This window comes from Cryptomeria japonica, chromosome 3 (genome assembly GCF_030272615.1).
Source record: "Cryptomeria japonica chromosome 3, Sugi_1.0, whole genome shotgun sequence".
Taxonomy (NCBI): Eukaryota; Viridiplantae; Streptophyta; class Pinopsida; order Cupressales; family Cupressaceae; genus Cryptomeria; species Cryptomeria japonica.
This window is the reverse complement of record NC_081407.1, coordinates 381,336,924-381,360,797: the sequence shown is the minus strand read 5'-3', so window position 1 is coordinate 381,360,797 and position 23,874 is coordinate 381,336,924. Positions and strand designations below refer to the sequence as shown.

The following is a 23,874-nucleotide window of genomic DNA, read 5'->3' as shown; positions in this document are numbered from 1 at the left end:
ATGATTTATTTCTCACTAGTGAAAGTAAATTAATCATAAGATGTAAGAAGGAATTAGCCTCAGAATTTGAAATGAAGGACTTAGGTCTAATGCATTACTTCCTAGGGTTAGAAGTATGGCAAAGATCCAATGAAATTTTTCTAAGTCAAGGAAAATATACTATTGATATTTTGAAAAGATTTAGAATGATAGATTGTAAACCTATGCATACTCATATGGAATCTAACTTAAAGAAGTTAAGTGTTTCTGCAGCTAACTCTGATTTTGCAGATCCATCTGAGTACAGGTAGTTGATTGGTTCCCTGATATACCTAGTCAATACTAGGCCAGATATCTATTATGCTGTGAATGCTCTCAGTTAGTTCATGAGCTTACCTAAACTTGTTCACCTGATTGCTGCCAAGCACATTCTAAGATACCTGCGTGGCACGATTGGTTATGGGCTGAAGTATTCACTTAATACCTCAATCCTCTTGGAAGGCTACTCAGATTCAGATTGGGCAGGAAGTGTCAAGGACGGGAAAAGTACCTCAGGTATCTGCTTCAACTTGGGCTCTGCAGTGATCTCTTGGGCATGTAGAAAGCAATCTTCGGTAGCATTAAGCACTGCAGAAGCTGGGTACATTGCCGCATCTATTGCATCCAGAGAAGCAATGTGGCTTCGCAAGCTCCTTGTTGGATTATTTGGTCAAGCTAGTGGTCCTACCACCATTCATTGTGATAATCAAAGCTGTATAAAGATGTTAGTAAATTCCATATTCCATAATCGGTCCAAACATGTGGAAACACACTATCATTTCATTCGGGACATGGTGCAAAGAGGGGCCATTCATCTAAAGTACATTAGCACAGATGAACAGATTGTGGACATCCTTACCAAACCTTTATCCAGAGTGAAGTTCGAATACGTCAGAGACAGACTTGGTGTTGTGGAAAACGGAACCCTGATTGAGAGGGAGCTTCAATCTCAATGACTCTATCTACAGCACTTTGAATCATTCTTTGCTTGTGTGCAAGAATGAATTATGTCCAATCTATGCTTGTGTGCTAGATGGATAATTGTAATTATGTAAAGACCCACTTGTGTGCTAGAACCATCCTATGCTTGTGTGCTAGGTGGAAGATGTAATTCTATGCTTGTGTGGTAGATCCACTCTATGCTTGTGTGGTAGATCCACTCTATGCTTGTGTGCTAGATGGAACTCTAAAGGTTCAGATTATGTGTTCTCTTCTTCCCTAGTTAAGAGGGAGTGTTGTTTGTAACTAGAATAATGTATGGGTTCGGATTGCCTTAAGGCAACATCTGAACCCACTTAGGACTGGGCCCTATCCTAAAGGGTAACGTGCCCCAAGGTTAAGCCCAGCCTTATCCTAAAACCCCACGCTACAACAAATATTGGCACCAAAATTAAAGGAGGCCGACTTGCAATAATCAAGTTAAAGATGCATATAAATAAAGACACTTTGCAAGTCAATATCACTCATTCATTTTTCCAGCGAATTAGCTCTCCCTGAAGAAGTGCAAACTTACTCTTGAGGGTGCGAAATTGTCCAGACTTATGCGATCTAGTTCTAGAGGACAAAGGCAATTTTGGTGCAGACTTGAAGAAGTGCAGATCTATCATTCATGAAAGATTCAGATTTGTAAAGGAAGCTAAGTATTGTACTTTTGCTGTCAAGAGAATATATAATCTGACCTAAGGTTCTTTAATGCTGGGTTTTTCCTCCTTGGAGGTTTTCCCAGGGTATTTGTGTTTGTCCCTGATCTACTTCCTTCATTTCTGATTTTACTGAATTATGACTTATTAAAATGCTACAAATCTGATTACAATCTAGGGCATAATTAAAGGATATAAATCTGATTAACAAACCTAGGGTAAAAATTACAACAGGAAGAAAAAAAATGTCAAGATTGAAGGACCCTGAAGGAATAGGTTGGTTGATTTATGTTTCAAGGTTTTGGAAGGTCGAGAAAACTCAGAAAGGTTGGCATATCTGACTCTTTTATGTACTCTTTTTGGAAAGAAATCAAGACCCAGGCTAAGTCCAATTACTAGCTCATCTTTCCTCTTTCCCAGCAAGGCCTGTATATAGGGGACACCTAGATTATAAGAGACAAAAGCGAAGAGATATGACATACAACTTGGCTGTCTATTACTGATTTCCTTAGAAGACAAAATTCAACGAACTTTGAAGAGATAATTCTCCACTCTTCTTAGGAGAGTTGATTAATTTTTAAGGGATTTGACCACAAATTTCAAAGGTCGAGTTAATTATTTAGGAAAATTATTAAGTTACTCTTTCTAGCTCTCACAGGACAAAAATTTCTAAAATGCTCAGGCAATAACTTTCACTCTTTGGTATAATATAAGATTTGTTTCCTTCAAAAAAGCATAAGTATACCCTGTTCAAATGGACATCGTGCAGGATCTTCTCCAAAATATAGGGCAAGTGCATCTGCATTTCGACCCTGTAAACAACATATAGATTGCTAGTTAATAGTAATGAACAAAACAGTTCACAATGTCTAGTGATATTGCTTAGATATTTCCATATGGGGAGAAAAGGGAGAATCCATACCACTTCTGAATAAAGTAAAGTAAGAGATTTCACATCAGCTTCAGCAACATGAAGGAAGCCTTTAAGTATCTAGAACAAATATAACACAGTCAGAGAATAATCCTGAAGAGAAATGTGGAGAGAAGTTCTTCTCATAAACAAAAAGTATCATCCCTATTAATCTGGAAGATTGATCAGCAATATACCTATAATTTAAAAACCGTTTTTGCCTGGTTAATACCAATCCACCAAAAACAAACCAATATTTCAAGCAATATGAAAATTAAAATATACATAGTAGACACAAACATTATGTAGAATAAAGAAAATAGTGAAGGTATAAAAGCACTAGAATGAAATGAGTTTGGAGAATATAAAAGGGAATTGCTTGAAAAATCAAAATAATAAAAGGCCATATAGATGTTCCTTTAGTTGTACTCAGTTTATATTTGCAATGAACCTATTCTTTGTTTAACAGCAACTTACTATATAAGATCATATTTATAAATGCAGTAATGTGATCTAGAGTACTGGACTTAGCACCAGCTTGCATCTCACTAAAGGCTCTAAAATGAAACATTTAATCAGCTAACGTGCAGGAAATATAATCAAAATATCTAAAGACTATGATGTTTCAAAAGAAACTTACAACACTAAGAAAGAGTGAGAAATAGAATTCAGTTTTGTAAGGTAAATGCAAATCCAAGTCATAATCTCAACATTGTAGGTTACTAGGTAGTGTCCAATTCCCCTATCTATGAAAAAAACATAACATTTTCATTGATTTTGAGCTGGTGAGGTTTAGCCATCAAAAGCATAGACAGAACAGGAAATGTAGCATAATGATCTAGATCAGAATTCAAGAAGCAACAAGGCTGAATAATCCTTTTAATTGGGTAATTAGCTTAAGATTAAACCAAATCAACAAGAGTATTCATCAATTTCAATACCTTTATGAACCCCTCAGAGATTGGACCATCATTTTCTGATGCAGCTAATTCCTGTTCGACCTTCCCTAGCCCTTTACTTATCGCTTGCATCTCCTCTGCCAGTGTCTTTAATTGGATCTGATTAAACATGGGAGTTGATTTTAGCATTCAAAGCATGAATCAGATATTAATATATATTTTGATTTGGAAGTCTAAACTGTTGCAACGATTACTGCACAAATTACCTTTGATCCAGCCTCTAAATGAGCTAGGTCTTTGTCAAAGTCTAGGAGCTCTGGTAACTTATCCATAAGCACCTGTGATAAAAAATAATAATAATACAATAAAAATACAAATGCAGGCTAATCAATTCTGAAAGTTGAAAGACAATCAACTGCTAGGAAAGACATATCACAATCAAAATTTTATAAAATGCTGTGAAAGTATTGCAATAACTAAAAGTTCAGCTTAATAATCATGTTTTGTAAAAATATTCTGTACTAGAATGCATAGGTAATTAAAGGTCTGATGTTTCGGATCATACCACTAGACCCATCACCAGGCAATAGTTTTAAATTTTAGTCAATAATCATAAGCTTATACAAACTTATGTAGAACATATGCCTATCAACTGGCCTGGAAGGAAATACTCATCTTCTCTTAAATTGCTTAACCTCAAAGTATAACCAGAGGATTTGTGTAATGTCCCCAATTTGAAATAGAACTTAATAATAAATAATAATAATAAAATTAAGATATAAAAGAATATAATTAATTAAGTTAATGAATGATCAAAAGACATGGAAGGAAAAGTTGTGACTCCCTCAACAATGAGATATAAAAGGGAGAAGAGAACCTCATATGAGAGGGGGATAATTTGGAAATCAGAAGTGCAGATCTGATTTAAATAAGAAGTGCAGATCTGATTGTGAAAGGTTGTGTCCCTTTCAAAGGGCAGAAATAATGAAGAGTTGCACTCTTTCAAAGGGTGCTAATGGTGAAAGGGTGTGTCTCTTGCCGACGGGCATACATGATGAAGAGGCGTGACCTCTCCCTCACATTGAGAGATATAAAGGAAAGGAAACAAAACCATCCAGTGACATCACCATGGATCAGATCAGATCAGAACTGTTATTAAGTTACAGGCAGTAACATCTTTATTCTTGGTGGTATGCATGGGGAAGTGCTTAATATGTATGCTTAATATATGACACCTGATAATGTTCTTATGCAGAATTTAATGCTAATATTAATATAGAGTGCAGTATGTATGACAGTCATACTTAAATTCATATATATTCATAATACATCAGAAGATAGTATACTCCTAGCCTAATCCTTGCTTTTTTTGCAAATGCCAATGGAGGATTTCTTAATTTGTGCTCAAGGAGAGGCGGTCTATTTCCAACCAATTAGGCAGTCCCAAGATGGGGTAAGGATCAGATTCCGTAAACCTTGAGGGTATAATCCCGAGATGGGGTAAGGGTCTGCAGTCATAAACCTTGAGGGAGCATATTGTAGTTTGGTTTCTCAGTGCCCTGGCAACATAATCACCCTTCCTCCCTTAGGGTTTGGTAGTAACAAGGTTAGATCATAATTTAGAAGGCTATGAATCATGAAATGTAGAATTAATTGTAAAAAGGCATAATAACTTGGTAATGCATTCAGTAATGTATAAAAATTGTTGGAAATATGACAGCTTCCAAGTAGAAGACATCACAATTTGTTCCTTCACAATATTGTCCCTGAGATGTATTCTAGTTAACAGGGCAATTAATGAGGCCAGTTGGGCTTGCGATGAAATCATTCCTGTTGAAGGAAAAGGTGGAAAAATGAAATGGTGCCCTACAATTAGGCATAAGGGTTATACTTAACTAATTGCTAAGAGTCTTATCTTCCTAAAGATAGAGAATAATGAGTGCAAATTGATCGGCTGCAGAAATATTTAACCCTTCCTCTATCTTTTCTTGTCTGCTATGCCTTCAACTTTGAGCATCCCCATCAGTTGGGGATACTATCTGCAACCGTTTGTACATCTCTCAACAACCATGATCAATGTAAAAGTTGAGTTTTTTGTTGTCTCCTAATTTAGTATGTTTCCTCTTTTCACAGATGGGGTTATGGCAACAACTATTTTCCATTCTGCCTCTCTACCTAACCCTAGGAGGAAATGATTGACCTTTGGGAAAACTTGCAGGGGCTAGTAAGGAAATGTCGGGAAAATTCTTTCCCTAGCAGTATGAAATTGATTAAGGCCTTGAACACCAAGAGAGTCCTATTTCTGCTCTTTGGTTAAGTATTTATGTGCTCAACAAACAGCAGGATGTTAAGGTGAACCTGACAGTTTCTAAAGAACGGAGGTGAACTAATCCCCAAATGTATTCTAGTAAACTGAGACTGGGCATATAACTTACCCAACTAAGAGCATTTGTCCCAAATAAAGAACTGGTCAGGTTTATTGTACAGTGAATTTCTTCTAGAATCAGAATCTACCTTAATAGTCCATGATACACAACCAGAAAGCAAAGATTTTTTAAATGTAATCACATGATTGATGTCAAGCTTCATGGTCATTTATTTCAAGTATCTACTATATCATATTCCTTTCATAGGACCAATGAAAAGGTTTGACAAATCTCTGTGCTTAGTAATAGTTAATCCTGAAAAGTGAAAACACATTCACTTATTACAACTTGACCCCTAATATTCATCAGAGAAATCCTTTAAAATTAACTATAATATGGTAAGAGTAACCAGAATAATATATAGACATCACACAAACCTTACAAAGATAGTGCATAAGTGTCATCTTGTTATTCCGAGCACGTGTGTCAATCAGCTTCAAGAGACTGTCCAACCTAAAACCAATTGCCGAGCCTATACAAAAATTCACATCTTGTAAGGTTATTCTAATGCTCTAATATTTATTGGCATCACATAAAACATAAGCTCACCACTTACTTTAGTTTCCAATTAAATTTAACAGACCTCTTGCAGTTCCTTGATTCAATGCATTTCCCAGGGAAAGAATTGTCTGCATAATTTTCCGTAGCTTAACAGAATCTCTAACCTGTCAGATCCAAAGTTCTTATAAATACATTGGTAGACAACATAAACAAGATGTTACCTGGTAGAACTCAGTTATAACAGAGACTAAATAAATCACCTCTCGAGAGGTAGCATTTATGATACTCAGGTTATTCCTTAGATCAGACACCTGCAAAAGTACAGTAATAGACATTTAACATTTTAAAGGGATGAATATATATATATATATATTCTGTCTACAAGAATAATAATAATGAAATACAATACATTTTCAAACTTATTGACCTGAGAAGCAAACTGAATCTTGAAGGAAAAGACTCTCAACTTTGATTCCACTCTTGGAACTTTCATCATTTCCAGGAAGAACTGCCAAGATCAGCATATTCCACAAGTATACAGCTGGATTCAGTATTTACTTCGAGAATAGTCTTGAATTCTATCCAAGCTACTTACGTAGCACAACACTAACAAAACTTTCACAAGTTGAATAACATAATTGCTATATATGCAATAAAATACAAACAGATAAGTATTCCTTTTATATGAGTTAGCATTCCTTCCTCTTTATTTGATAAACAAACAATTTCAACAAATTCAAGCAGAGGCCTATTACTTGAATCCAAAAGTTTTTCTTCTCCAATTCTTCCGGGACTGATGAGGAGGTTATTGATGGACTTAACACATGCATAAAGAGGATAACGCTTGATGAAGGCCTTACGGACATGCTTCTGGACCAGTTGCTAATTTACAAGGCCACAAGGGGGAGGTTGATTTCTTCAGCTTTATGCATTCAAAGGAGATTGAATCAGCAACCAGGTTAAAACAACGAATAAGTTAACTAAGTTTAATAACTGCAATTGTAGTTTAATGTTAAGTTTACTATTACTTGTTGTCCTTGCTGATTGTGGTGGAAAGATTATGATGCAAAAATACCAAATCTGCGAAGTCTTGCCATACGCATTTTTGTGCCAGCCCTGTAGCACTTCTAGGTCTATGAGCACAATTGGAGCACATTTAAGGTCATTGATATGCCACAAGTTGACTTGAATGCGCCTAAATGAACTTGTTTTTGTATGATAAAACCTTTGTCTTCGTGTCAAAAAGCTAGAGGGAAAGGAGAGACAAAATGATTGACTTGGATGACATGCATATTTGAAGGAGAATGACTCAACAATCAGATAAAAAAACAAATAACTTAACTAAGTTTAATAAAATGCAATTGTAGTTTACTTGTAAGTTTACTAAAATACAAACTTATAAATGTTGTCCTTGCAGATTTGTGCTGGATAGATTATGGTGCAAAAACACCAAACCTTCAAACCCTTGAAATTTGCACTTATTTTCCGACCCTGTAGTGCTTCTAGGTTTGTGAATGTAATTGGAGTACATTTGAGGCCATTCATGTGAAAAAACACAAAAAGTTGACTCAAAGTGCCTGAATGACCTTGTTGTATGGTACAACCTTTGTCTTTTTGTCAAAAAGGTGGATGGAAAGGATACGTACAAAGCAACCAAGTTGGATGACATTGATCCATATTCAAATTGGATCGCTGAGAATGTGGAACCCGTGTTTTCTGTGATTTTTCATAGACAAGATCGCTGATTTTAAGAAGCAACAGAATGGGCATCAAATGTAAAAAAGCACACATGCAAGTATCAAGAGGGGCTTTGTTAGATGATCATGACATGCTCAAAGATATTAATCCTCAGCAGACACCCTTCCTATCCAGTTCGAGGGTACCTGCACAGCTATTAGGAAGCTTTAGTTGGGAGAAATCTGTAAAATATTTATATGGTATTATGGATTTGTAATTTAGAATCGTAAGGCACTATCATGTGCATTGTACTCTTTTTTGGTCTATAAATAAAGGAAAAATTACTTACGTATTCCGTAAACTCAGACTTTTACACTTCTTTAAAATTTATTTTACAAATTTACGCATTTTTTAAATATGCTGAGTTTTTGCCAAGTTCGAGTTTTTGAAATATGGTCTATATCCCTGTAGGAAATCAATATCTTCCTTGTTAATTTTGTAAAGAAAGGTAAGAACAATGAAGAATAGGATGCGAGAAATAAAAATACACAACTTTCAAATAATCATGATGTTAAAATATTTTTTGTTGGCCCCTTGTCATATCACATACCAATACCGTGTGTCAAACTCTTAATTGCAGAGAGGTAAGTCAAAATTTTGTACTTTAAAACTTGAATTCTTTTGAAACTTGTACGTTTATATAAAGCTCTCTGTTCAGTTTTCTTTTCTCTATCAGCTATATTTTTTTTATATCAGATTTTGTAACTTTTTCTTTGTATGCATGCTTCCCAATTGTTTATGTACTTAGCTTAGCTCTCAAGGATACTATGCTCTAATTCCATGTCACTTTTAAAGTAATTCTTGTCCATAAAAAAATCTTTCAAAAAGGGGCAGGAAACAAGCATTTTGCCCATACTCTTACTATTTCTCAAACATGCAATCTATCTATATGCTATTCAACCATTTCTAGCTGGCCAACACACCAACTTTTTTAAAAAGAGCTTAAATCATTTTAAACAATTTTTCAAAGCATAGACAGACATCCAAACCTGCTCACACCTGCCCAAATTATCTCTGTCTCCAGTATAGGCCTGAATAGTAGAAAAACACCATGGCTGGTCATCAGTTTTGAGGACTAGGTGTATATTATTAAAGAATGTGTGCTCTTCCTGATGACTTATCAGAAAAGAGTAATGTGTTTGAAGCATCAACAAAAGATTATATAAATAATACCAGTAATAGCAAATGTCAGTGTGTAGCCAAAAACTGAAAAAAAACACACCCTTTAGTTTCTTCTAAATATAAAATACCTTCAACACTTCCATCTCTTCCTTTGTTGGGCAGAATTTTATAAGGTTATCCACCTGGTCAGAGTCTAAAATGGAATCATCCAGGGCAAGCACAGCATTCTGCAGTCCGAATGTAGCAGTCAGTGATGAACGGTGAGATTTCCAATTAACAAGCACAAATAACTTAACTCATTGTATATGGTGTAAAACTTAACAGTACGTATTCAAAGTTATATAGAAGAAAGTAAGAATACACATATCAGCGAGTGATTGACAGGAAATGACCAAAATTAGGAAAATCTACCTCATGCTTAAGTTAATCAGAAATAATTCTTGTACATGCATGTGCTCTTCTGCCAGGGATACTAACCCAAAAGTTTAAACTAACCACAATATATCTAGCTTGCTGGTTCGGGTTCGGGCACCAGTTCGGGTTCAAAGATCCGGTACGCCGGTATGGCAAAATTTTGAAAAGGGGTTTAGGTTCGTTTGGATTCGTTAGTACAAAAACATGTAAATTATATATATATATATATATTTGTGCAGCCGATAAGCATGAATTAAGATTAGCATGTCACATAGCATCATATAAACAACAAAACAAACATAAACTTGTAATCATAGCATCATGATCATACCATAATAGCATCATATACATCAAGTTTAATATCAAAATGACAAAATATTCAAGTATCATTGTTTCAACTTTCAACAATATAAAGTTTAATCATCAAATGGATCAGCTAATTCATCCTCCTCCTCCTCATCCTCCTCCTCCTCATCCTCCTCATCATTGACATTGACATTAGATGAGCCATTGCCACTTGCACTTGCACTATAAGTTTGCTCACTCTCCGAGTCATCAAGTGTCAATGCAAGAAGCTAAGAAGCAGGAGCATCCAAATCAGTATGCTCTGGCTCTATATCCCACATCTTCGTTTCCCCTTGTGTGTAGTCATGTTGTTTGTGTGAAAGAAGACGTAGGTTGGAATGCACATATACTAAATTCTCCGCTCTTTTTTATAGCAACCTATTGCACTTTACTGAGTGGATGAAAGAGTATGTGCTCCAATTTCTTTCTGAAGCAGATGAACTAGCACCCTATGAGGACAAAGTAAACAATTAAAGTTATACATTAATAAAATTAAAATTAAAAATTACTAGCAACCTATGAAGACAAAGTAAACTATAAATAAAATTGTGATAAATTTTAATTAATTAAACTTACTAGTGATAAAACTTTTATAGCGAAGGGTTGTAGGTGTTGGAAGCATGCACCATGGAAGTACCACCAACTATGAGCATCCTTCTTGGATCTATGACGAAGTGCATCAACACTTAGACCATTCCCATTTGCAAATTCTATGAACTCGTTTGTAACAATATCTCGCAAATCATCATCAGGATATAGTCTAAGAAATGTTGCCTTGTACCCATCAGATACTTCTATATCTCTCTATGGTGGAATCCTTCCTGGTTTATCAAGAAATTGATTGCTATAGTACTTTGGTGTCAAGGCATAGGCACGAAGATGCAAAGGAGTGGTCATCTTATTCCACCTTTCTACAATAATTGCTTTCACTTCTTTGAAGAATTTCTCCTTGGGGTCATTCTCTTTTGCATTTATAGTGAACTTTATTTTTCCAAGCATTGAGTAAATGCCATCATAAATCTCACCAATGCAAGGCCTATCCATGTCGGTATAGCGAATCATGCTCATAATGGGCTCAGTGATACTTAGGAGATATGTAACAAGATCCCACCATTTCTCATTCAATAATCTCTCCCTAATTTTTTCTGCCCTCTCACTATTACTCTGCTTCCATACAGTCCAATTGTTGCTGATCGCCATATTGCATAGTGCCACTCTAACTTTCACAAGTCGTCTTAAGACGATTGTGTTTGATGCAAAACGGGTCTCAGCAACCTATAACACAAATTAATGCCAAAATGATTAAAAAATAAAACCAAACTTTAAAGAAGAATACACAATATAGCTTACACAATGATATTATGAACATTGAAATTAAAAAAATCAAAAAATGTAAAATTAAATTACTATTTCACTTACCTTCAATAGCTCCAAATTCGAAAAGGATCTAAAAATCCCTTGAGACATGTGGTGGTTTGTGATGAACATCTAGATGTCCTCAGCCTCTACATACACATCTCTAATCCATTTTATTTTAGTCCCAATCCTTTGTAGCATAAGATTGAGTGAATGGACTGCACAAGGTGTCCAAAAAATGTGATCATAACGTTCTTCACCCAACAAACCAGCAGCTCTACAATTTCTTGCATTGTCTGTTATGACTTGGACAACATTGCGGGGTCCCACTGACTCAATGGCGGAGATGAGAATTTCTGCAATAAATTGGCCATCTTTTACTTGGCCCTCACAATCCACAACTTTCAAAAACATTGCCCCTTTAGGGGACACCGTTATGACATTGATCAAGGGACGATTTTTAGCATCTTTCCACTCATCTGAAACAATTGTTACACCTGTATCAACCCATGAATCCCTTATGGGTTTCAATGCATCTTCAACCCTTTTCACCTCTTTGTCCAATAATGTTCCACGTACCTTCTCATTACCTGGGCCCTTACACCCTCTTGGAGCTTCATTAACACTTTTTATCATTTGCTTCCAATATGGGGAGCGAACAACATTGAAAGCCAACCCATTTGCACAAATGTACCTTTCTACATCTTGGTCAACAGTGTCTCTACTCTCATTTTGAAATGCAATTTCTAAAGGCCCCTTCGTTCTTTTGTGTGTCAAGGGTGGTTCACTTTCAGGTTCATTTGTGGAAAAGAAGGGGTGGTCTTCTACTACAACATCGGGATTACCCCTTGTTTTCTTTGGTGCGGTTTGACTCAATCTACGAGCTTCTCTCTCTTCAGCCTCCTCATGCTCCCTAATATATTTCATCACTATCTCTTCTAGTATAGGTTTACCATCTTTTCCAAGGCATTTTTTGATGCCTCTTCCTTTTATTCCACACAAATGGCCTACCACCCGATAATATGAACTATTACGTTCAATACCCCACATCTTTGGCATCTCCAACGAAATCCCCCACCTCCGTGAAGTGGTTTTAAAATGTCAACATACTTCCATAAGGGAGAATTTGGATCATTTCTTTGTTTTGTAATTGTTTGTTCATTGCCAATGGAGGAAGAGGTAGATGCCATTCTAGTTCCTATGGCAAGAAATAACATAAACATATTCAAAAACAAAAACAAAATAATGAAAAACAATTAATGTTTCATGTTTGACAATTTGTGAAACAAAAATAGTTGGAAAAAAATGTTAAAAAAAACCTACCTCTTGTAGCCAAAGGGAGCTTGCAAATGTATGGAAATGATGCTGCAACACTTGTTGAAGCTTCAAAAATCAGTCTTCAACTCCTCCTATTTGATCTTGGAAGCCAAACTTTGTTCACCCTTTCTTCAACCTGCTGTCAAAAAACTTTTGTTTGCAACACAGATGAGGAGAAATGAGCCAAGATTATGCTTTAGAAGACACTTTTAGGGTATAAAATTCACTTGTTACATGGTGGATTCCAAAAAATAATTAAATTTTGCATAAAATATGGCTTTTTGGGCCACCCAGGTTCGACCTAGGTCCGCCCGGATTCAACCGGGTTCAATCTTGGTCCGCCCGGGTTCGAGCCAGGTCGAACCACCTCTGATTTTTGCGAACCGTGGTCGGACCGGAATCAGGGTTGCCAAGGGGTGAACCCAGTAAGCTAGCAATATATGTATAAATGCAATAATTTGATGTTATAAACATATAATTATGCACATAAGATTAATGTTATCTATGCATGAATGATGAATTCTCCCCACAGCCCTTCAAACCCTAACCAGCTGCTGGATTTAGGGCTCAAGCTAACCAGATCTGTCATGCCTTTCGCAGCAATATGTGATAGAATTCATGTTGTAGGTTTGGGGATGATTAATGCTGCTCACATTTCTTCTCTAGGTGTGCAGCATAGGTCAGAGCTTGCCTCTTTTGGCAGAGCAGGAGGGGCTGTTTCTGATATTTTCCCCAGAAAATTGTTTGCATCTATTGTGAGTCAAGACATGGAGCTTTGAGGTTACAGGATGCCGCCTTGAAAGATCAGGATCTACCAGCACAAGTAAGTGTAGAGTTAGCCCCTGATCAAAGACATCCCCAGTTTTAGTTTTTAAGGAAGTTATTTTGGAAGTTGAACAATACTTCTCTAAATATGGTGTGGTCTGCCATTTTAATCAGCTCGAGCTGGATGGTTTTCAGATTCACAAATGGATGTCTACTGGTTGGCAACCTTACCTGGAGAGTCGCCTTGAAACTGACACCTGTGTGCAGGCACTTTTAATCGCCTTGAAACTGACACCTGTGTGCAGGCACTTTTAATTGTAGTATTTGAATCCCTCAAAGATCAAGATTTGATTCTTGATGATCAGGACTGGGTGTGGGGGACGTATGCACTCCTTTTAAAGCCATGGTTCCCAGATTTCAATCCTTCAAAAATCTTTTAATGTCATGTCAGTTTAGGTTAGGCTTCCTAATCACCCTCTCCAATTTTGGATGCCACTTGTTTTGCTGTGATTGGAAACTCCTTGGGCTGATTTATTCAAACAGATGTGGGGACTTCAGCTTTCTTCCACACAATTTTTGCTCACATTTTGGTTGAGATATTTCAAAAGATCTCCCAGCAGATATTGCTTTGAAAGAGGCTGATTGTTCTTGGAAACAGCTCCTAGACTATGCAGGTCATGCTTTCCACTGCCAGATGTGCTTTGCTACAGGACAGTGAATTCTTTACTAATGCATTGTTGGACCTTGCATGTCCCACGAGGTCCTTCAGGCTCTAAAGTGCAATGCAAGGTCCTACTTTAGAGCCCTAAGGACCTTGTGGGACATGCAAGGTCCAAGAATGCACAAACTAATGCTATACAAATTTTGTGTCACCTGTTGCGTCAAAACGTTAGATGAATCTTAAACCTGGAACACTTGAAGCCTCATATAGTGAGACCTTCAACCACATCAATTATGATCCATGTCTTCATTGCTTTCCTTGCCGGTAAAGCAGACCTCTTAGTAGGTGAGTTGGAGGAAGCACAAAGCAGAAGCCCACAAAATAATGCACAATGATGTCAGTTTCAATGACACTCATAGGTCACTTTCCTGGGGATGGGAAGTCATTTCCTTGACGATATTTTAATCAAAAACTCAATGACTTGACCCCCTTGAGAAGGATATCACGCTAGCTTGGAAGGTTCCCTCTTGCTAGACCACTGCCTTAGAAAAATTCTGCACAATGGAGGCCTCGCTTTGTACAATGTGATCAATTTGTAACGAGACTCCAATGGACCACAGGCCACATGTTGTGGCTATATATGGTTCCGGTTTAACTAACATTGCTCTTTCCCGAGACAGGTGAAAAGCATGCCCACATGCAGTAATATTCCATGCACTTAGATTTGGAGAGATGTTAGAAATGGGGGAGGTGGTTATTGACTAAGAAAAGTTTTATTAATCAAAATTGAATGGTGTTCATAAAAGGCAGGGGATGGCTGATTCAAACTTTGGACATGCTGGACATGAGGATTACTTGTCCCTATGTCAGGAGAAGGATCAATACCAAGGCATGGACTTGCTCATTAAAGATGATACAGATTAAGATAGACTGGCCCAAATGACTTTTACTTCACCTAGAAGCATGTGACGCAAAGGATGTAGAGACTAGCCATTCTGATTTTCACCATGACACACTTGGGAGTACCTAGACATGCATCCTTGTTACCCACAGTAAATCTTTGGGAATTCATAGTTGGTGGATTGTTCTGCAAGATGCAACAGCTGTTTTTGGTTCTGTGAGGACAGCTAAGAGGTGGCTAAACAGGGTTGTACTGTGGTCAAAGAGAACCCCTGCATTTGCTTTTTTGAGGGGCAGAAACAAGAAAATTGTACACATATCTTGCCTCCAATCTCAATCTTCAATCAGCCTACATTAAACATGGGCATTGCTTGCAATTAAATAGATGAGCTAGCCATGATAGGATGTCTGTCCTCGCAATCTCCAAACTGTTTTGAATTCTCCAGGGTATCAATATATATTAGACAGATGACATCGACTAGAGTCTAGACCTTGAAGTCCAACAGTTTGATTGTTTGTTTTAATTTATTCACAATTAATGAAAAGCAGTTGTATCTTCCTCCCCTATTTCTGTTCTAAAGAGCCGAGTTTGCTGAATATTAATTCCTTCCTTTGTCAGGGAGTGAAGAGAGATGGATTTTCAAAGTATATATTGTTGTTTATAATTAGGGCCTGGCGGATTCCAATTGCCTTGGGCAACATTGGAATCTGCCTAAGGGGGCCAGCCCCTTCTTCAATATATAGGACCAGGCCCTATATCTTTCGGCCACCCCAAAAGGTCCCCACGCTATACCTTGATAGGGCCGACCCTATCCTCTACACACAAAAAGGAATTAAATAAATTAATGAAATTAAAAGGATCAAGCCGACTTGATTAGGAGTGTTTGCTCTCCTATAAATAAGACATTTATCTCTCACAATATGATCAATGTGTCTGCAAGTAAATGCGAAATATATCCTTCTTGTGCAGCGAACTCCCTTACAAGCAATAGGTCACAGCGAACTACATGTATGTGCAGATCTAAGTGGTGATCACAGCAAATTCCATGTATGTGCAGCTCCAATTAGTGATCGCAGCAAACTCCATGAATGTACAGCAGATCTAATTGGTGATTACAAAGACAGGGATCTCCATTGAAGGCTCAAGCAAAGGACTGCAACTAGTTGAAAGGTGCATACACAGCAAGACAAGTTAGAAGGACTGTAAAACATGATCACTGTCAACAAACTAGCTGTGTAGTCTTCCTTGTGACTGCAACTTCTATACTCCAGATAAGTGTGTAATTGTCAATTGAATCTAAAACCATAATCAGATCTGAGGATCTTTTCTGGCTGGGTTTTTCCTCCTAGGAGGTTTTCCCAGGGTAACTTTGTCTCGTCTCTTTTGCATTCATTTCTTACCATGCTTAAATCTGAAAACCAATAAATCTAATTAACCTAGTTGGAAACAAATTCTGATTTTCTGAGTATCATCTAATCTGAAAGTGCTAAAATTAACATATATTTGGTGTATTTTCATGTTATATGCATTAGCAGAAAATTAATCAGGTTGTGTATTAGTTTGTAGCCATAGATTTTTTTGTAATATTCTGGTGCTATGTTGTCACCCATCATAGTGTAATCATGTTAGTGGCCGACTTTGCTAACAGCAATGGCTAGATTAGAATGTAACACAAGCATTCAATCAAGTATAACTATAGGTTTGCTTTGTTTTGTTTGCAGCTTCTACCTGCATGTCTGGGCTAGGGCCCATACAGATGCTCGATGTAATCTGTATTCTCTTTTTCTTTCTTGGGTGAGGATCCCAAATAAAATCCCTCATTCATCAATCCAAAAGAATACTACAAAAACATAAACCATCAATAGCTGAAAAACTGAATGCAAGACAAATTTTTTGCTTTATTTATAAAAGATGATCTTTATAGTTTAGGAGCATGCTTCAATGGTGTTACAATAAATATGTAGCTAAAACTTATCTTTATTATTTATACAATAGGCAACAATGATAGGAGAAAAAGACACTAATAATCAAGATTGTTATACCAAATATCATTACAAATCTAACATTTGGTGGTCGCATGCTCATAGGCCTTCGATAACTTGATTCTGCTGTGCAAGCCAAAGTTGTATCAAAAAGAAGAATGTGGAGCAGTCATAGATGAAGCTTCACCATAATTAAGGCCAATTTTGCTAACTTTAATGGCTAGCTTGGAATGTGAGGAAAACAAGCAGTTAAGTACAACTATAAGTTTTTGTTTGTTTTGTTTAAAGCCTCCGATCACATGTCCAGAGTGCAGCCCATAGGGACACTTAATGTAATATGTATGTTTTTGGGCATGGGTCCCAAATAAAACCCGAGTTATCAGTCCAAAAGAAAAACATAAACACTGGCATCCATGAGTAAAATACTAAAAATACTCAATTCCGAACCAAATCTTTGCTTTATTTATATAAGATGATCTCTTAAGTTTAGGAACATGCATTAATGATGCAACAGTAAATACACAATTCAGTGGAGCAGTTGCAGATGAAGCTTCACCACAAGCATGTTCCACAAAAGTACACTCTGTCTCAAGATTCTCAATGTTTACATCCACTGCTTAAGCCCTTAGTCATACGACTTTTCCTTGAAAATTAGGAAGATATTGGTATTTATTAAAGTGATCTTTGTAGTTTGTTCTATTAAATCAAGTTATAGAATAACAACACAAGTTCAGATTATTTAATTCTTTCAAAATGTTGATGTCTAGCGATAATGGTAAGTCAATGAAGAAATTCATACTTTTCTATTTTGTGTGTTCTTGTCTTAAACTCCCTACGTCTTGTTCTGCATTCTGATTAGTTTGAGTGGCAACAGCTCCTCATTTAACCCTCACCCATTACCATCATTTTTGGTATTAGACCAGAATCATGCGGAAAGGGAACTATATTTGCCAGAGGTAGAAATGAAGTTCAATGACGATTACAATGAACTGTTGGTAAAGAGTATATTGTTGAGATACTAAGAGTCACACGTCATAAAGAAGCCATTTAGATGGCCCAACTACAAGGAAATAAGTGAAAACAGTGTGAATGATGACTAGCCTGCAAACCAACAACAAGAACCTGAATAAGAACCAGGGCCTGAAGAAAAGATCATAAATGCTGCAAACAAAATGTATAGATTGATACTTCCACCTTTCTATACCTTTGAATATTGAATATATAATTGCTTGGATCAAACAATCAGAGTAATTCAATATTAAGCAGCTAGAGGACTCCAAGAGGGGTATGTTTACATGCACCAAGGTGAAAGGCCATGCCTCCTAAGGCAAAATCAAGTGCAATAGTGATAAGGTGAATGGAAAACAAAGAAGATAAATATGAAAGATTGAGACATAAAGGTATCCAAACTTAAGAGAGATTTTTTTTCTTATGATTATAAAGAGAATTTATTTGGAAAATTGCTGAATTTGGAAGAAAAAGAGATGGGATACCCCTAGCTTAAAAGGATATCCTCCATGACTCATGGTCCCGGTTGATCAATTGCCACAAAAAAATTCCCGAGGTAAGTCCAAGGATTGTAAGCAATGAAATTTGGAACGAAAAAATTGTGTCACTAGAATCACAAAGTCAAGAACAATCAAAAAATCCCAAGTTCAAAAGTGCAACTAAGGATGTCCATAAAAACAACATAACAAGCAACCCCATTGTTTCAGTCCAAAGGTGGAATCAAGAGAGAAAATTTGGAATTAAACCACAAGAATTTTACCCATGGACTCTTAAAGGGAGCCAGATCCAAATGATCTCAAGTTGAACTTCTCAGTGTGAAGCTAAGAAACAAAGCATCCAAATATCAAGAATCCAACATCAGAAGATACACGTCAAGAACCAGGACATTGAGGGCTAAGTTGAACTAATGTTGAAACAAACAAAGCCTAGAAGTTGGATTAACGTCACAACATATGAAATGGCAAGTTGAAAAGTTTAAGTTGAAAATTGGATAAACAATGAAATCATGTAGTCTAGAAGCTAGTCAAGTCTAGACATGACCCACAAAAGATGAACAACTATTAAGTAATTGAAGGAACAAGAAATCTTAGTAATTGAGAACTACTAATTTGAACTTAAACTTAATTCAATACCTAGGGGTGATCTATAGTACAAACACACAAAACAAATTCAACATTTTGGGCATAAGTGTTTTATGAATAATAGAGTGCAATAACAACAATAATAGAAAAGAAAATAATAATTAGAGAACACCATGATATAACTATCATGCAGGGTTGTATTATGTAAATTATGTACAAATGATTCAAGATTGACCAAAATTGACCATTCAATCAAATATTTGATGAATAGCTTTATCATAAAGTTATATAAGAGAAATTTTAAAAAAAACATGATTGCACACCTTCCACCAATTTATGTTCTTTGTTTTGTCAGCTCCTACAAGCACTACTAAACAAGTGTTTTGAAGAGGGCTAACAATCAAAGTTGCATCACATCAGACAGCACAAATATAAGCTTCGTGATTTGACCACATATTCTTGGGATGATGTTAATGCTAGTTGTTCAGATGTATGATTTGAAGCGTTGTTGTTATGTCATGAGATGATCAAAGTCCCAAAGCATTTTGGATCATTTGTGCCTCCCTAAGAAGCAACAGTCGCTATTGCAGCAAGTTGAGGGAGAAGATATGAAAGTGTTTTACAAATTTAAATCCAATTGTATAATTTCCCTTAATGAGGAACATGACCCATTTTGGCAATCCAACAGTATGAAATTTTTTGATTCCTTGTGCATTTGACCTATGGGCCAACAACTTGATCCATTCCTACTAGCATGGTGCAATTAGAATTGATTAAGTTAGCTAACTTTTTTTGTGGCAATTAGTGTGTCCAACAATAGGGTAAAGTAATGGCACAAAAACTTTGCATTAATTATTAGATGAAGACCAAGATAAGTTGGAAGATTGATCTCTAAAGGTTATCTTCAACCTTTTTAGTGATGGTGTATGGGCCAAACCCAAGAAGACAGTTATTGTAGTAAGTTTTTATGGATCTTTCCTTTTGCCAATATAGCCATAATCTATCACTTTTCACCAACTTTAAGCTGGTGTGATGTTGATAAAAGTGCTTGTACTAAGCATTGGTTTTTTGGAGAATGGTTTGCACTACTTGTTGGATCTAATCAATGAACTTGGTTTCCTTGTTAACCATATTTTGAGTAGGTAGATGTTATAGGTGGCAGCACAAGATAAGCAGCATCCACAGGTGCCAATGGTTGCAAAACCACACACGCCTCAAAAAGGTTGTGCTTAGTAGAGCTGTGATGTGCTAAGTTGTATTTACGTTGAAGGAAAAGTAGGTCTTCATTCAATTTCCAATGAGCATTGGGATTGCAGATCCTAAGGAGATGCATATTTACCATTGATAATTGTCTATCAGATAAACAATGGAATGCAGCAGACTTAGTTACCATTATATCCATCTTTGATAAAAGTGCTTTCCAATAATTGATCAAAAAACCTAGTATCTCCATCACATATGATATTGGCAGGTAATCCATATCAACCTATACATTTAAAAAACATATTTGAAATGTTTGCCATTTTATATGGCAAAAGAATTGTCATCTTTGAGAATCTCTCTACTACTACATACAAATAATCATTCCAATGCCTTGTATTAGGTAAACCTAGAAGGAAAGTAATGGAAATTCTCAAGGTTGGTTTGGTATCAATAAAGGAGCATATATTCCTTGTTTCTTGCTGTTAGTCTTGGATAAACTACATGTAATATGGAACTTTATGTGTTTTGCCAGATCTGACCTGGGATGTAGCCAAAATAAATGCTTATTCATTATCCCAAAGGCCTTTTCAATCTCCAAAATGACCTATAACCCTGCCAAAGAGAGCCTTCCATGTCAATTTTTGACATCCTGCTTTGTGTGGTACTTGCAAATGTCCCAAGTGATACAAGAGTTGTAATGACCCCTTTTGGGAGGACACTAAATCTTGCCCACTATACTAGTAGAATTATTGCAAGTTATGTAGTTTCAGTCTGCTGTGGTAGTTTGGACAGATTCAATTTGATGTTGTTTCCCTCTTTGAAAGCTGAACGCTGCTCTCTTGGATGAGTGCTATTGCTGAATGGTTCGATCTGTATTTGATTGCTGAAGATTCTTTGCTTTCTTTGGAGAGTTGATGTTAATTGTATTGATTTCCTCCATTGATTGATAAGTCCCCTTTCAATGCTTGGAATGAATTCTCCTTTATACTTTATTGGTGAAAGGGTCACCACCTTTCATAAGAATTGAGCCATCACTTTTTATAGTTGCCTTTGAGAATAATATATTATTCCCCAAATTGATCTCCCCTTTTTTTTACCTCCTCAAATGAAAACTTATCCACTTTATATCCTCCAATGTGAGAGAGAGACACCCCTCTTCATAATGGTCACAACCTTTCACAATTACCACACTTCAAAAGGGTTGCAACCTTTCATCATTGCTGCCCCTTTAAAAGAGTCACTTCCTTATCTTCTTCCCATTAATGCTTCCTTAATTCCTTTGCTCCCTTCTTTCTTCCTTTTTCCCTTTTCTCCCCAAATGAAGTTCTCTTCTCTCCCTTTTATATCTCATGTTTGAAACGTCACAACTTTCTATTTCATGCCTTTTGACCATTCATAAAATTTAACTAAATTTTTATAATGTTAAATTTTATTTTTACTCTCTTATATTTTAATTTATTATTATTATTTATTAATAAATCCTATTTCAACAAGGGGGCATTACAAGAGTCCATCTTGAAAGTAGTAATTTGGATTTGACTTACCACTATATAATGCTTGATAGATTTCTGCAAATTTTGAATCGTTCTACAATTCTGTACAAATATTGGTCTCATGTACACATGCATCCAACATAGAGAAAAAGCCTTGGTCAAGTGGTTTACTCAAACAATCTACTAGATTGAAAGTCTCTTTCTCATGCATGATATTCAAGTGGAATGTCTGAAGATATAACACTATTTTTAATGCCACTCTTGTTTCAATTTACTCTACATCGACAAGAAGTATAATGGCATGGGATTTGTATAAATAATGGTCTCTTTCCCCAATATGTGGTGCTTCTAATGTTTACTTGCCTAAACAATGGCATGAAGTTCTCCATTGTATGGGGAATATTTTCTATATAAATGAATGTCTCAATGTGGTAACCAATCGGGTGACCAAAATGAACGATAATTGCTCCAAGTGCATATTAATATGTGTAAATCTCAATTTCAAATAGTTATTGTCAATCAAGTAGTGCAAGGATTGACTTAGAATAAATTTTGCATTTCAATTCCTCAAATGCTGTATGTTATGTAGTTGTCCAATTGAAATTTACCTTTGTGCCATCCTTGATGGCTTGAATCAAAGGGCAAATAATGTGTGAGGAACTGAATACAAATTTATAATTTCTTGTAGAAACTTTCAACCCCAAGGAACCAAATTTTCTATGTGGGTCTTTCATCTAAGCCATTTATAAATGATGCAAATCTTGGTCAGAACCACATGCACTCATGTGTGTCAGCAATGTATCCAGGCTATTGTGTCTCTTTCATGGTGAAAGAGCATTTCTCTAGATTTACAAACCCCCATTGTCGCAAAGTGTTTTGAATGTGAAAATAATGTTCTTCCTGTGTTATGTTGAAAACAATATGTCATCAAGATAGTGAACAACAAATGGAGTTGTAAACAGTTGGAAAATATTCATCATCACAAGCACATTGACCAAGCCAAAGGATGTAACCAACCATTCAAATAAACCTCCCTTCGCTTTGAAGTTTGTCTACCAAATATTAAAGGTTTTACAATGCTCTAATGATATCTTAATTAAGATCTACTGTGTAAAAATATTTGAAGCACAAAGTTGATCCAATTCACTTTCTATCCTTAAAGGAGGATAGTGGTTCTTCATAGTGATCGTCAAGACTCTATAGTTAATGCTCAACCTCCACGTGCCATTCTTATTTGGCATTAACACAATTGGGGTGCTGCAAGGTGAAAGGTTGGGTTGTTTGATCTCTTGAATTTCTAGGGAAGAACAGTGGTACGGGAAAGGATAACAAAGCTAGTCTTAGATTGCAAACAATTATATGCTATATAGTGCAATGCTTGGGCACTCCAATTGCTGACTGGAAAAGGTCCTTGTATCCCCCCATATTTGATTCAACTATTGTTTTTCCTCTAACGGGGGTGCACTATAAACTCATACCACTAGGATGTCTTGCTTACGCTCAAACCTCATCAACAAAAGCACAAATTTCTTCCTACAACTTACCAACTTTGTAAATTGCTTAGCATTGGTAGGTGAAATATTGGGAACTATATTTGGTATGTGGTACCAATTTACATCAACATCAATGACAAACTTTTTGGGATTTTCTTCATCAATTGTATCTTGGAAAAGATATGGTTTCCTAAGTAAGACGTCACATTCCTCCAATGGGGCTACATTTCAAATGATTTTATCTTAAACATGTTTGATTTTGTACATAAAGTGACACAAATGTTGTGCTTTCATGAATCAAGTTGACCATATTATGGTAGTTGTGGGTGAGGAATCAATAGGAAGTCCAATTCTAAAACTGTTTCAAGGGAAATTAGGTCCTTTTGAGTAGTATTGTCAACAATTAAGTGTACCAGACATCCATTGACCTACATTTGAAAATGGAGTAATATTTCTACTACTCAATCTCAATTGGATGAAAAGGCTATATTAGTAGTTATTACCATGGCACTAGGCCCAAAATCCATGATCTCTTTTCTTTTGCCTACTGTTGTTGTGATTGAATTCAATGCTTCTAGTTGAACAAACAAGGCTTTCCGAG

General features: G+C 36.2%; 2 protein-coding genes across 5 annotated transcripts in view; both read right to left on the bottom strand.

Annotated features, from left to right (window-relative positions):
• Positions 1-23,874, bottom strand: part of LOC131044699 (formin-like protein 17) — a 39,485-nt gene that overhangs the window by 5,352 nt on the left and 10,259 nt on the right. For 3 of the 4 annotated variants that reach the window (XM_057978076.2, XM_057978077.2, XM_057978078.2), the window contains 10 exons: positions 9,382-9,480; positions 9,121-9,162; positions 6,822-6,902; positions 6,655-6,705; positions 6,477-6,558; positions 6,271-6,365; positions 3,734-3,805; positions 3,510-3,626; positions 2,581-2,649; positions 2,404-2,470 (listed from right to left, as the gene is read on the bottom strand). In XM_057978076.2, the coding sequence (XP_057834059.1) occupies positions 2,404-2,470; positions 2,581-2,649; positions 3,510-3,626; positions 3,734-3,805; positions 6,271-6,365; positions 6,477-6,558; positions 6,655-6,705; positions 6,822-6,902; positions 9,121-9,162; positions 9,382-9,480 (775 nt within the window). Of the gene's footprint in view, positions 1-2,403; positions 2,471-2,580; positions 2,650-3,509; positions 3,627-3,733; positions 3,806-6,270; positions 6,366-6,476; positions 6,559-6,654; positions 6,706-6,821; positions 6,903-9,120; positions 9,163-9,381; positions 9,481-23,874 lie in introns of those variants that run through there. The other variant, XR_009105697.2, reaches the window with a different exon arrangement.
• LOC131044700 (uncharacterized) lies at positions 9,958-12,562 on the bottom strand. Its single transcript, XM_057978079.2, has 3 exons — positions 11,432-12,562; positions 10,589-11,287; positions 9,958-10,461 (listed from the first exon to the last, which is right to left on the bottom strand). Exon 1 carries the CDS (start codon positions 12,425-12,427, stop codon positions 11,501-11,503), a length of 927 nt encoding a protein of 308 aa, XP_057834062.2. The 5' UTR covers positions 12,428-12,562; the 3' UTR covers positions 9,958-10,461; positions 10,589-11,287; positions 11,432-11,500.